Source organism: Gekko japonicus, unplaced genomic scaffold (assembly GCF_001447785.1).
Source record: "Gekko japonicus isolate JY-2015 unplaced genomic scaffold, Gekko_japonicus_V1.1 scaffold173, whole genome shotgun sequence".
Lineage (NCBI taxonomy): Eukaryota > Metazoa > Chordata > Lepidosauria > Squamata > Gekkonidae > Gekko > Gekko japonicus.
Genome location: NW_015161407.1, coordinates 1,492,898 through 1,507,824, shown reverse-complemented (window position 1 = coordinate 1,507,824; position 14,927 = coordinate 1,492,898). Strand labels below are relative to the sequence as shown.

General features: G+C 42.1%; 1 protein-coding gene across 1 annotated transcript; it reads right to left on the bottom strand.

The window, feature by feature from the left end:
• Positions 1-1,237: 1,237 nt before the first annotated feature.
• On the bottom strand, positions 1,238-14,335 carry LRIT3 (leucine-rich repeat, immunoglobulin-like and transmembrane domains 3). Its single transcript, XM_015426273.1, has 4 exons — positions 14,220-14,335; positions 8,356-8,831; positions 4,424-4,729; positions 1,238-2,304 (listed from the first exon to the last, which is right to left on the bottom strand). Exons 1-4 carry the CDS (start codon positions 14,333-14,335, stop codon positions 1,238-1,240), a joined length of 1,965 nt encoding a protein of 654 aa, XP_015281759.1.
• Positions 14,336-14,927: the final 592 nt, after the last annotated feature.

The window sequence follows — 14,927 nt, the reverse complement described above, 5'->3', positions numbered from 1 at the left end:
CAACAGCATAGATATTGCACTGGTTCTTGCTTGTTCTTCTTCCCTAGACAAGCCAGTTATCTTATCTATGAGGCTCACATTCCCTAACACTTGTTCACTGAATGTATTGCCTTTTTATACAAGAGGTTCCAATGCAAGCTATGAAAGCGGAAATTTACTCAGTACCAAACATCAGTTTATGACTGGACTTTTAGGACCCCAGGACTGTGATTTATTCTAGAATGGTTTAGCAGAGCACTTACAATGTTACACCATTTTTAATTGTAAAGTTGTAAAGTGGTTCAACAGCACTATACAAAAGAGCAGGAGGGAAGTTTGGATCCCACATGAAAATTTAATCTGTGTAAATATTATTTAAGACGACTCCAAAGTTATATATTGACTCTTGGGTCAGATCAAGCATGGCTTCTTCTTATATTCTTTTTTCTACCCTGGATTTCTAGACATTGTGTCGAAGGTAAAACCTGCTGTGGCTGCCTCATACTTCTACACAGTAACACATTTGTTTGTAAAAAAGACCCTAAAAATTATGCACAATATCTTACCTTAAAGTCGTGTTGCAGATAAAGCCTCTTCCAAATATATCCACTGTAAACTGCTTATGTATCATTTCCCACAAGCAACTGAAAAATCCAAGAATTTTAGGTAAGTTGAGCCTTGGTTAACTACATATCACAGTCGTGGGTCATAAAATGTATGCCACCATTTGGACCACATTCTTATTATGTGGTCATCAACAATGTCTTAGCCAAAGTTCAGAACAAAATGAATAAATGAGAGCCCATCAGTTTCAATGGACTTTAATATACTATGAAGCACTGCTGTATTTGTGATTTCATATATTCAGGCACAGCAGTCTAGCAATTCATCTGAGCAAAAACTGGATGTCAAGATCTACCCTACCTAAAGATAATGTGTAAAAAACAAAGCAACGTATAGGTACAAGGTACATTTTGTTCACAAAATATTTAAAAAATAGCAAATGAATAAAAAGATATTAGAATATAAATCAGGCAGAGTTGCTTCAAAATCACAGAGTCACAAAATGTTCATTTTTGAAAGAGGCATCTGTTCCCTGTCTTTTGCCACATCCCACCAAAAGAGTCTTTGATTTCTACTCCATGTTGTATTTATTGTGGGTTTTTTTCTATGACTGGCACTGGTCCAGCATCACACACAACTGAAGTTACATTTCCTCCCCAAAGGAACCTTCAGAATGTTCACTGAATATCCAGAGTCAGCAGAAGTACTCTGACCTTGAACCATCACTTTTGAAGGTCATCTGAGAGTCCATACTTGACCGAGAGCAAAGAAGGAGCCTTTCTGACTCCCCAGTGTTCCTCCGAGCCCAGAGTTCTCCACCTGCACCCACAGACCGCGGTTTAAGGGAAAGGGTTTCAAATTTGACATAGGTCTCTTTAGCAAGGTCAGCTTCCCTAGTGGATTTTGGCTTCCTGTGAAGCTTTAAGACTTTATATAGTAAGAAAAATATCAACGGTAAAATAATCACACAGGCCACACCACCAGCCACCAGCAAAATGGAAATCTGAGACTCCTCTTCAAGACCAGTTCCATTAGTGGAGAAAACGATGCATTGGTCTTTTGTGGGTGGAATCCCTTTGGGGCAGACACAGGCCATATATTGTATGCTGGGCTCCAGGCCATCGATTGTGATTTTGTTTTTGCTGGGATCTATGCTCAGTGGCAGCATGTCTTTCTCCCCATACTTGGAGTATAATACAGTCAGAGCAGAGCTGCTCGTGGCATTGACAGTTTTCCACGTTAAGGTTACTCTTTCATCCGTTTCAGGGATCACTCTTAGGTTTTTTACTGCAACTGTTTGCTCAGTGGCTGTTCCTGCACCCTCCTCTTTCTTATCAACACCATCCGCCTGCTTGTTGTTTCCATTGATTCCAGTTGCCTTGGAATTCTTTCTTCCATCAGGGATAGACTTGGCCTGTTTTTTGACAGTGGCGCTTTCTGTGGTAAGGCCTTCAGTTGTAGCCATTGCTGTTGTCGTTGCGGGAAGAGTCGATGTTGTAGGAGGAAAGGTGGTTGTGTTTAAGGATTCTAGTTTGATATCTTCCTCTGTTGTGTTTTGAGGCTCTGCCTCAGTCTTCTTCCCATACTTTTGTGGAGACAGTGTTGTGGTGACAACACCAACAACGGTGACTGTAACAGAAGCTTCCGACTGTCCAGCTAAATTCTTGGCCTTACACCTGTAGTCACCAGCATCCCTGTAAGAAATGCCGGTCAGACTAATAATGGACCACCGAACACCTTCTCCTGGACTTTCTTGAATAACTGGAAAAGAAAGAAATGCATGACAGAATGATTAACTGAACACAAAAAAGGAACCATATATCTTGCACTCTGAACAAATATATCAAACGGCAGGCATCTCTTTCTTAGGCAGGGCTGACCCAAGGGTTTTGGGCACCCTAAGCAAACTATGGCTTTGGCACACCCCTCTCCATTCAGTAGAGAGAAAGTGATAGGTTTAGAATCAACTCTAATTTATAAACTGTCACAGGATGATGCGGGGCCATGTGGGTTGCGGCAGGCAGGACAGCCCTTCCACAGAACTATCCCTCCCCATACACATCCTATTTGCCCTCTGCTCCCTTCAGGCCTGCAGCAGGCTGAGGGCCTTTACTATCTGCCACCACGCTGGTTCTAGGGCTTTGTTGGAGAGGGCCCAGAGCACCCTCTCTGGCCCCCAAGCAACCCCCTCTTTAGTCAGGGCTTGTCCTGATGCATGGCCAAATTTGTGGCATAAGGAAACCAAGCAAAGTGAACAAGAACTGGTTTATTAAGCTAATGTTATAGCAAGTAAGTAAATAGGAGAAAAGTTACAAAAATGGGGCAGAATTATACAGGGCAAAAGTCACAGCCGGCCAGAAATTCAACAAGGCTCCCTGACACAGCTACCAGACTCACCACTCTGATTTTTGAGCAAAACTCTATAGTAAAATCACCCTCAAACCACAGAGTTTTGCCCCAAAATCAGAGTGTCACCCCCCCCATGTTACCAACGTGCTGACATCACTTCTGGGTGACATCAGCGCATCACATATGAAATCATGTTGAGGGGGGATTTCCTCCCACCAGCCAGCTGGACGCCAAAGGGCAGGAGCCCGTGAAAGCAGGGGATTCCCCACCCCCACCTGGGGAATGGTAAGCCAGCCTACTTGTCACTTAGGTGTAATTCTTACTCAACACAGGCTAGTTTGGCCTACTTTAAACATGGAAGGGTAGTGATCACGCTGTTCCAGAGATCCTTCCAGGTTACTAATATGTTACAAATTCCAAAGGAAAGTACTGTATGGAGGTATACTTGCTTGGAATATTTTTTATTGTTATGACAGTCGTTAGAATAAATTGAACTGCAACATTTAGTCAATTAATTGGTTAACTTGATTAAAAAGGGAAGAATATTCAATTAATTGGGGGATAATATTTTTAAGTTACATATTAAATACAAGTCCTTTTGCAAAAGAAGCCTGTGGAGGGTGCCATCCTAGAAGAGATATTGGCTCTTCTCTTACTCCCCAAATGGAATATCTCTTCTAGGATACTATTTACAGTGATAATTTGTAATTCATATAAATTAATTAATATATCCTTAATGGGGTGGCTGCAGTAGTGATAAACTTAGAAACTTTACCGAATAATTTTTTTAAAAAAATTAAAAAGTTTAGAAATATCTGCGAACCACAGCAATTACTGATATTCAAATGCCAGGATTCAGTGAACTATAAAGCTTGCCACAGTACACTATATAGGATTTTTTACTAGTTTACTTTGGACAATAGGACTACTTACCCACCCAGACCCTATCCCAACCGTCTTCTGAAAGTTCCCTCCATTTCAAAACTACTTTGTGTGGTGGATGAAAATATAACAGATAGATAAATCTGTTTTCATAAAATTTGGACTAAACCTAGAACATCTCTGGCCACGGTGGCTCAGAGGTTAAGACACTTAAGCGGCAGACCAGAAAGTCTGTAGCTCAGCAGTTCGAGACCCGAGTGCCGCATGACGGAGTGAGCTCCCCTCTCTGGTCCCAGCTCCTGCCATCCTAGCAGTTCGAAAGCAAGAAATCGCAAGTAGATAAATAGGTACCACTTCAGTGGGAAGGTAACAGCATTCCATGCGTTTAGTCATGCTAGCCACATGACCACGGAAATGTCTTTTGGACTGTGCTGGCTCTTCGGCTTGGAAATGGAGATAAGCACCACCCCCTAGAGTCACATTCAACTAGCTTTCAAGCAAGGGAAACCTTTAGAACATCTCTGGCAAGAGTGCATGGCATTAAGGGTTTTCCGTTGCTGGTTGGAGTATTCAACAGTTCGTCTCTAAACATGAAGTAGAGCCCCACTTCTGTCCACCCACATTTCTCCCCTTAAGAATGGCTAAATACCTGTATAGTTTACTTGTATGTTGTCTGATCTAACCCAGGTAAGTTGAGGAGTGGGATATCCTGTTGCATCACAGCGTAGCAGAACATTGCTTCCCAGAGGTGAGGTAATCTTTGTTGCTGAAGTCATTACTGATGGTTTTAAACACTGTTCCAGCTCTGCTCTTTGAAACAAGATTCCAGCCAGGCTCTCAGGTCCACTACAAGCCACAAAAGGATCCAAAAGCACGACTGTGGTATCCACAATTTTGGAAAATTCAATGAGCTTTGAAATCCGGCAGTCACAATACCATGGGTTGTCCTGCAAACCTTGAATAGAAAAATAGTACACTTGTAGTCTTGCCAGCACTTCCACTATGCACTTAAGAGTACAGCAGCAGAATGTTTTCATCTTTTAGGATCCAACTTGTCAGAAACAACTTGATTGGGATAGGATGCAAACATTTGCCCAGTAACTGGTATCCTATCAGAATCTGTGTTTATTACCCAGGAGGAGTATGCTGTGCGGACATTTTTTAGCAGCCTGCTACTAATCATCCTCGTGCTCTATTTTCTGACCTGGTAACATTCTGAGGAGCTTGTGCTGAAGAGTCTAAAAATAACTTTTCTTCCAGCATGTATCCATCTTTAGCATATGTCACTGTCCACTTGACACATGCAGCAATTACAACAGAAGAAGATAAAGACAAAACATACCTATAATGTCTTCACTCATCTCAGCATTGCCAACTGAAGCTGCCACCCTACCAATGGGTATGATTGGCAACTGCCCATTCTCACACATTCTCTGCGGTAGCTCCCACTGTACAGAACAAGGTCAGGAAGGTTCCCACACCTCTATCACCCACAGCCTGTGCAAAACAGTAATGTTCAGGAGGGCATTTTAAAGAAGAGATTAGAATTGTAGCAGAATGGAACAGTTCAGGAGGCTGCCATTATAATGGAATAGGATTACATATATTGCAATTGTTATTCTAGGTATTATTCTGCATTGTTCTCTACCTTTGTAATCTCACTTGCCGTGCTGCTTATTGTATACCTGGCCTTAGGCAGTTTGTTGCTCAGGTTGTTTTAGAAATTTTGTACTATAGCATTGTTCATTGGACATTTTGCGCTGTATGAGCACATTGCTTTTACTCTGTAACCTGCCTTGAGTCTTAATGATAAAGACAAACTATAAATATAGTAAGGAAATAAATAAAATGTTTCCACAGCAAGTTTGGTGTAGTGGTTAAGTGCGCGGACTCTAATCTGGGAGAAATGGGTTTGATTCCCCACTCCTCCACTTGCACCTGGCTGGATGATCTTGGGCAAGCCATAACTCTGGCACAGCTGTTCTTGAAAAAGAACAGTTTCTGTCAAGAGTTCTCTCAGCCCCACCTACCTCACAGGGTATCTGTTGTGGGGAGGGGAAGGGAAAGGAGTTTGTAAGCCGCTCTGAGACACCTTTGGGTAGTGAAGGGTGGGATATAAATCCAATCTCTTCTTCTTCTTCTTCAATGGTTTGGAAAGTAAATAAGATGAAGCCTTGTTTATATGAAGCCTTGTTTATATGTTCATGGTCAGGGTGGGGCATGATATAGAGCAATGGAGCCAGTTTCCATGTCCCCTGCTCAGTGAGTAGTCTTCTTACCAGGGGACACTTTTCAAGAGGGTCTCAGAAGGAGGGAGAACGACATGAGAAGTCTTCGCCTATCAACAAATCTACAGATTCTTCCACCCTTTCTGAAAAGCCTACCAGCAGTAGAAGAGCACGGTGGGGTTGTTGTGTTCCCAGTTAAGTGAATAATTGGGGTCTTAACAGGGGAATGTGTGCGACATTACCTTCTGGGTCTGAAATACTGCATGGGAAATTGGCTACTTCCCAAACTGCTGTTGATCTTTATTGGAGAAGTAGAAATGAATAATAAATAATAATAATAATGCTTTTGATTTATTAATCGCTTTCCCCACAAGTGGGCTCAAAGTGATTTACAGTTACTCTTTAGACAGGGGACTAACAATGTTTTTCATAGGGGATAGGGAAGACAACATATAATTCATTTAAGTTGCACACGCCGTACTGCCCGGTGGAAACGTTTCTGGCTTGACTCAGTCATGTTCCGAACAGCTGCATCGCCACACTGCCACCGCCTGGCCGGAGCATCCCACTGCAGGGATTTTTCTTAGCTGAGTAGATTCTTCCGCCTTCCGGGTCCCCTTTTATCCACTCGCCGAGGCTTTCGAATCGCTGGGTGGACGATGAGCTGGGGACGACAGGTTGGCTGCTCACACCAGCGCGGGGCTCGAACTGACACAGTTCGGATGTTAAGACAGTGGGATATACCTACTGTGCCACCGCTCCCCTTACCAGGGGAATGAACTTTCTAGGAAAGAACATTTCTAAAGGTGTATGCAAAGACACATAAATTTGCAAGGATTGCACTTAATATTGATTCCTTATTAGCAGCGGTGATGGGGAAATCATTATTTGCTGGGTTCAGTTGAAAGGGTCCAAATAAGCAAAATAAGTGAATTATGAGAAGGCAGTTGGAGAGAATAATCACGCTGCCACTGAACAGAAAACATTTAAAGTCCTCTAAACATGGGATACAGACAAAATTGTTGTTCAGTTCAGATTCTAAAAGAACAGTGCCCTCTATTGATTTTTCATTTTTGTGGCGCAGTGCTTAGAGTGGCTAGAGACCAGGATCTCAGAGACCCTGGTTCAAATTCCCTTGGGCCAGTCACACACTCTCCACTTAACCTACCTCAGAGGCTTGTTGTGAGGATAAAATGGAGGAGAGGAGAAGGATGAAAGCCTCTTTGGGTCCCTCTTGAGGACCAAGGCAGGGTATTAATGAAATAATTAAAATGAACTGTAGGAATCATGGGGTCCACCACAGACCATTATAGAACAATGATATACAAAACCTCTTCAACTACATGGTTTATGCTTACAGTCTAGGGTTAAGATACCCAGTTTGCATGAGAAGAAGACTGAGAGCCAGTGTGGTATAGTGGTTAGAGGTTCAGGCCAGGCTCTATGGGACTACAAGTTCAAATCCCCATTCTACCATGAAGTTCACTGGGTGACCTTTGGTCAAGAACTCAGCCTAACCTCCACATCCAACTGTTGCAAGGATAAAAAAGTGAATAATATATGTTATTCTGAGATAAGTGCCATCCTTAGAGCAAGAGCACAATAAAGATGTACTAAATAAATTATTATTATTAATGTATCATCATCAATGGTAACTGCGTGATCTGGTCCATGAGGTCGCGAAGAGTCGGACTCGACTGTGCGACTGAACAACAACAAAAATAATCAACAACAACAACAACAACAGGGGCGGATCCACCCATCCTCTAAGGACCCTTTTCCCAACTTATGTAGTACTTTTTCCAACCAAAGAACCACTTAAGATGGAGAAAGTCTCCTTAGACTAGAGGAAGCCTTCAAACTCAGGCTGGTGGTTCAGTAGAGTGCTGGCAGAGCAGTAGGGTTGCCAAATGGGCCCGGGGGGCAGGGAATCCCCCCGCTTTGGAGGCCCGATTTCCGCCGCGGCGGAATTGGGCCCCGGGGGGAACTCCGCCCCCGAATCTGCGTCACCAGCAGCTTGGTTTTCCCCCCGACGATCTGGGCCACGCCCCCAATGTGAGCACGTAGCACGTCACTTCATGTGACGTGCTGCCAGTGTGCACACGCTTCACACACGCGCTCACACGCTCACCGCGAGCTCCCGGAGCCCGGCAACGCTCCCCCGCTCCGAGTACACTTGGCAACCCTACAGAGCAGTAGGATCCAACCCAACTGGGCAAATATAACAATATGGCCAGCACTCTTTTTCAACAGCGGAAGAAAGTGGGCAGTCATCCCATAGGCCCAGGATTTCCCAAGAGACTCATTAGCTGGCAAAATTCAAAGGAAGAAATCCAAAGTTTTACAGGCTTACCTAATATGACCCTCTGGCTGGTTGAATCGATGTATCTTGGTGATGCTGCTTCAGAAAAAGGAGGCCAAATATCCATGAGGTCTGATGGCAAGGTGGTTAATTTGTTGCTGGATACGTCTAGGTAAGTGAGGTTTCTCAGATATCTTCCGGCCTCAGCCGGAATGCTAGTCACTTTATTGTTGTGCAAATCAAGAGTTCGTAAATTGGGCATTTCGGCCAAAGATTCCCAAGGGAAACTTGACAGCAAATTCCCATCAAGACGCAACTCATGCAACTGCTTTAAATTATAAAAGCTGCTGGTGTCAATGCTAGCCAAACTGTTATAGGTGAGCCACAAGTATTTCAGATCCACCAAGTAGTAAAAGGCTTCTGTTGGAATCTTTCGTATCACTGTCTTTTCTATGCGTAGTTTTACGGTGTCCACAGGAACATTTACAGGGATCTCAAACATATCAGGATCATTACACAGCACAGACCTAATAGCAAACAAAGAGAGAACTGTTACTCTGCTGGTTTTGCCCACTGTGTCAGTCTCCACTAATAAAGGCTGGTAAGCAACGTTTGGCCCTTTATATTGCAGTCTGTCTTAAACAAACCCTTTAGAAACTAGAAGGCTGGGGCTGTAATGATGTTGAATCTGTTGAACAACTTAGCAGTAAAGACTTGGTGCAAGGGAACCACACCTTGCTGCACAACATTGTTTGCCATTCTTAACAGTTTTCACTGCTGAAGAGAGAAGCCAGTTTAAAAGTCTTTGTCTCAAGAAGGTCCTGTGTCACAAACTGTAAACAAGTTACAACAACTGTGTATGTATGTCCCCTACATATAGACTTTGAAATGTGGCTTTGGTTGATTTATGTGTTTCTTTGGCCACTCAGTGACTTTGCTTACTTAAAGAACAGTGCTAGCATTGCCTCAGGATTAAAGACACTGAATTAGCAAAAGACATCTTCAAAGGATGAAACGAGAACTCCAAAAATGAAGTAGGCATAGGGATATAATTGGCCAGGCATCTTAGAAGAATGACTTGCCTCTCTATGACTACCTCCCAAATAAGGAAGTTGATATTTTGAAGAAATGCACATAATGAGAAAAATAAACGCTTTTCTTCATAAGTGGAATGTGAAATACAAAGTGAGTATATACTTGTTTTAGAACTAGAAGGCAGATTCATTCTTCATTGTAATATAGTGACTATGGAATCAGTTTTCATTGTCATAGAACCAGAGAGCTGGGAATCCCAAATTCCTACCCACCTATCTCCCAGCACTTATAGGGGAACCTTCATGGTCAAGAATAAGATTTGGTGGCCAGTACACTAATATCTGTGGCACAAAAGCCTTGCTAGTAATTCCTGTATAACCAAGGCCCAGTTTATTACAAGAAATAACAAACATAAGCTCCATGCTGTATGAATATAAGGAACAAAATACAGCTCAGCATTCTTAGAAGCTACTACTTCTCTGTATGTTTCTCCTTATGAACACATTCGGGCACATAGAATTAGTTTATGGTTGCCAACCTCCAGGTGGTGACTGGAAATCTGGGATTAAATCTGGTCTCTGATTCACCTGGAGAAAATGGCTGCTTTGGAAGGTGGACTCTATGGCATTACACCCCCACTGAAGTCCCTCCCCTCCCCAAACCCCACCCCCCTCAGGCTATGCCCCCCAAATCTCCAGATATTTCCCAACCTGGAGCTGGCAACCCTAAGTGTGACAGAGCCTGTTTTTATTCATTATAGAAGGGTGGCCACAGGCCATCCATTCATTTATTTCTAAAAAATTTATGCTCCCTCTCCAGAACCTGCTTGATTTTAAAGAATGTTGCTTATTTCCATTAAAGTAAATCTTAATTATCTGCTGGGAAAATGTGCAGAGGAGGATCACCAAGATGATTAGTGGTTTTTAATTTAGAAAAAAGACTGATGAGAGGAGCTATGGCATAAGTTTATAAAATTACACATGGGGTAGAGAAAGTAGCTAGAGGGAGCTTTTCTCCCTCTCCCAAAATACTAGAATTTGGTCGATGGGCAAACAAAGTCGATGAGCAATAGATTCAGGTTGACCAAAAGGAAATATTCTTTACCCAATAAGTTATTAAAATGTGGAATTCAATGCCAAAGGATATAATGATAGCTACAAGCATAGATGGCTTTAAAAGGGGATTAGACAGATTCATGGAGAACAGGTCTATCAGTGGCTACTAGCCATGGTGAGTAAAAGGAACCTCTACACTCAGAGGTAATAAACCTCTGGATGATAGGGAAAGCAGTGTGATATAGGTTGATCTCAACAGATCTCAGAAGCTAAGCAGAGCTAGAACTTTCGATGGAAAACCACCAAGGAAGGCTCTGAAAAGGAAGGCAATGGCATACCTTCATTTATTTATTTGTTTGTTTGTTTCACTTTTACCCTGCCCCTCCCTTGCTTTGAATGCCCCTTGCTGGGGTCCCCATAAATCAGTTGTGACTTAATGGCACTTACATATGTAGCACTAGAAGGCAATATTAATAGGAAAGCCTTGTTCTTTACACCCTGTTGTTGGCCCTCTAGAGTAATTGGTTGGCTATTGCATGCTGCAGGTGCCAACCTACAAATGGGCAAAATTGGCTACTGCCTGTACACATGCCTTCTCCGTTGTGGCCCCTACCTTGTAGAATGGCCTGTCTGAGGAGGTTAGGAAGGCTCCCACTCTCCTGGATTTCCACGAACAATGCAGAACTATTGTAATGTAATGAATAGTAGAATGTAATGTAATTTGGAATGGTGGAGTGGAATGTATTTCTCTGATCTGGGGACAGGGGAGATAACTACACAGCCAATGGCCCCACTTCAAAGAAGATGCTGTAAGGTTACCTCACTTCCATGCTTGAGAGGAGATGGATGGAGTGTAATGGCAGGGTCTTGGTTAATTACTCTCAGTATTCCAGAATTAAGGATACTTCTTCCCATCAATCTCCAATTCTGACATACTTATTTCCTTCACTATGTTTCTCCCCAAATTAAACCCAAACAAATGGTAACTGTATAAACTATGCTTGTTATTCCTGTTTGTTCCTTGAATCTGTTAAACATCTTCAATATGCTGTATGCTAATTTCCTGCTCACCCTCTACCTATTTGTATGGACTGGTAATTCCCATTTCATTGTATCTGAAGAAGTGTGCATGTACACAGACGTTTATACTTCTAATAAAACTTTGCTGGTCTTAAAGGTGCCCCTGGACTCAAACGTTGTTATGCAGAACAGAATTATTCAAGAGGGCTTTTCTACACAGCGAATATGGTAGCACTGTACAAAATACTTCACAAAGTTACTTGGATAAATTATTAGAGACTGTGGTCTATACTACCATGTGCAGTTTGCTGTAAACTGGGTCATATTATGAAACTTTGCATCATTTGTGTCATGTTAACACCTATGATTTGCTGCCGTTCTATTTTTTAGACTTCTGGTTGGTTCTACAACTCAGATCCTAATTCATTATTTATTGACTGTCCCATATTGCTGATTGTATTCACTCATTCTGTGTAATCCGCCTTGAGTCCAAGTGAGAAAGACGGGCTATAAATAACATAAATAAACGTTCGTGTGGACTCAGCCTACCAAATGCCACAAGCAAGAATTCACCTTTATCATGCTAATGGGACTCCTTTTTTTGTTTTCCAGCAAAAGAATAACATGGGTCTCCTGTGAAAACAGACTATAGATATATGAAAAAGAACCCAGAGAGACAGTGTGGTATAGTGGATAGAGCCAGACTAGGAACTGTGAGGACAAAATAGAGGAACCTTATGTGCCATCCTAAATTCCTTGGAGGAATGGCAGAATTAAAAAAACATATAACCGAGCAAGTCATTCTACATGACTCACAGCCTACATTATCTGCTTGTTACTTTCCTTTATCACTCTGTTCTGAGATTGCTGTTCCAGCATGGAATTCAATAGCACAGGCAGCAGGCAGCTCAGTTAAATCCAATTTTCATACAAATGTTTCTCTGGGCGTTCCAGATCCTCCAGACATCTGTTATTGCTAGTGCAATAAAACACACTTTTAAGCAACAGCTAGGCATTAAATCTTATCTTCTCAACATATTGTTGAGGATTATGCTGTCCGCCTCCACATAGGTCTCTAAGGTTAGGAGGCTATAGTGGCCTCCCATGGAAGCTGCACACATGGCAGGTTCCGTGTACAAAGACTAATTCCGCGAGTCTCAACCCACTTGCTCCAGAGAAATCCTAATGAGGTCACCATAGGATTATTTCAAGAAATTGGGGGGGGGGGAACTTAACAGTAGTTCTGTGCAAACACAAGAGCCACTATAAAAACTATGGCCGTGTGCAATGCTCCCTCTAAGCTGTGGACTCTTGTGAGCAAAAATTCTACTTTGTGAGTTACTGGCATCAAAGTTGTGAGCAAGTGATCTGGCTACTGCATAAATTAGTTTGGTCTGGAGCCATCCTTCCTGAGATAAGACAAAAATGTGTGAGCTGGAGGCTAAGAAACTGTGAGCTAGCTCACACTAACTCAGCTTAGAGGGAACACTGGCTGTGTGTACCTGAGGAACAACAGCATATGACTTTACAAGCATTTTCTGAAGGGAAGATTTTCAAACTTCTGTTTTGACTTGACTTCACATTTTATTCTTTCCAGCCAGTGCATTTGGAAAGATGAGACGCAGTGCACAAAAATGAGACCAAAACTTTCATAGTTCTTTAGAGCTGGCTGGGGGTGGGGGTGGGGAATGCAACAAAGTCCTAGGGCAACGATTTTCACATGCTCTGGAAATGTCAATGTTCTCATTATTTTCCCTGAAGCTGGGAAGTTTTACTTCGAGTGTTGAATTGTCAGTTTAAAAGCATTCTTTTTGACAATGGGGAAATCTGTTTTGTGGGGGTTTTTTTTTTACCTCAACTGTACCCATCCATGCTTTCCATCACAAGCTGGGTACAATTAACTGAGCATAAAATGTACAATAAGTCCTTGGCCTGACTCCAGTGAGGGGAAACCCACAAGTTGAAATAGGCTTCTGCAAATAGTCCATATCACAACTGCAGCTAGCTGTTGTGGGGACACAAAACCCACCAACACCCCCCCTCCCAAATTTGCCTGGCACCAATTTAGAAAAATTGGCCCATACCCAGAAACTGAAGAATAACCTGCCCATTCATTTGTTGACAGCAGGGAACTCAGTGCTACGTCACTCTCCCTCCTGCCAGTTATGTGTTTCCAAGGGAAAAACAGCAAAGTTAGTGCACATAACTGCTTTCACAGGGTTCAGAATATATTCATTTTTCCCATTGTCAAATGAGGCTTCACTACTGAATGACTAAGCCAGAAAAAATGTCAAAAATTGGCACAATAGAGGGATTCTTTTGGCACCATTTTTTTTTTATTTTCTGCCCAGAATTGTGCCAATAGGTGCTGAGGGCCACCAACATCCCCCCATGCCACACAGCAGCTAGGTTTCAGCAGAATGCTGCCCTTGGCTAGACAGTTTAATTGTACAACAAAAATATGCAATGAAAAAAATTCTCTATCATCTGCCTATGGATGCTAGGCTTCAAAGCACTGGCATTGTTCAAAGGTATGTGTTGCAGGGCACATTTCTTTCCCCTGCCATTTCAGATATCTAACTGCTGTATACTATATATTAAGATTTCATGGCAACCTACCCTGGTCCACACATGTTGTTCACAAGAAGGCTGCGGCAAAAATACAAACACCTCCCCCGATATATCGATGCAGTTTAGTAATAATCTGCTATTTAAATGAAGTGCCACAATTTGCACTGCAGTGTTTGCTATTCAAATCTCATCAGCTAGATGATGACCTAACATTTCCCATGAAAAACAACCTACCTTGTTCCAGTGCCATCGCTTCTGCCGTGATAAATGCAAGTGCATTGAGAAGGACAGAAACTATCCACTTCTTCCCAAAAACTCATCATGATGCAGACAGCAGCAATCAGATACATGACTTCCTTCCAGCACAGTGGAGATTTCCAAAATTCTAAAATCTTTTGTTCCTAAACACTCTCACTGTGGGTTATGATGGTGACTGTAGACAGCCATTCAGTAAGAGAAGATTATACCGGATTAACCGAGACCTGCAGTTACTTAACCTTCGAATGTATACCGCGTTGGATCAGTCGACATAGCTTCTTCTATACTGTGTCCAAGGTAGAATATATTACCTTTAAATTTTTGAAGCAGGATTCCTTTAACAGCAAATTAAATACTGAAAGAAAAAGTACTTTACAAATCTGGTGTGCAACAGATAAGATAGTGAAAGCAGAGCCCTTTTATCTTTGTGAATCTCTTCTATAGGTTGAATAACTATTATATAACCCAAAATCATATCTATTTAGATGCAGAAACTCAAGATCAGCAGCCCAGATACAGAAATATTTGCACATGCATTATTTTTAAAAATCTTCTTTATTTCAAAATAATGGCTGAATAAAACTAGCATTATAAATATACAGACGGTAGCCCATGAAATAGAAAAGGCAGAGATAAGCATTTAATGAAGTATACCAAAAATTAGCAACAGATGGCAACATTAAG

What these genes read in the sequence shown, in the direction of transcription:
- LRIT3 (XM_015426273.1), bottom strand. Translation starts at nt 14,335, where the DNA reads ATGTATCTGATTGCTGCTGTCTGCATCATGATGAGTTTTTGGGAAGAA. An exon ending in AGCGATGGCACTGGAACAAG is followed by an intron (nt 8,832 to 14,219) that starts GTAGGTTGTTTT and finishes GTTTGCTATTAG; the next exon opens with GTCTGTGCTGTGTAATGATC. An exon ending in CATACAAGTAAACTATACAG is followed by an intron (nt 2,305 to 4,423) that starts GTATTTAGCCAT and finishes TTTCTTTTCCAG; the next exon opens with TTATTCAAGAAAGTCCAGGA.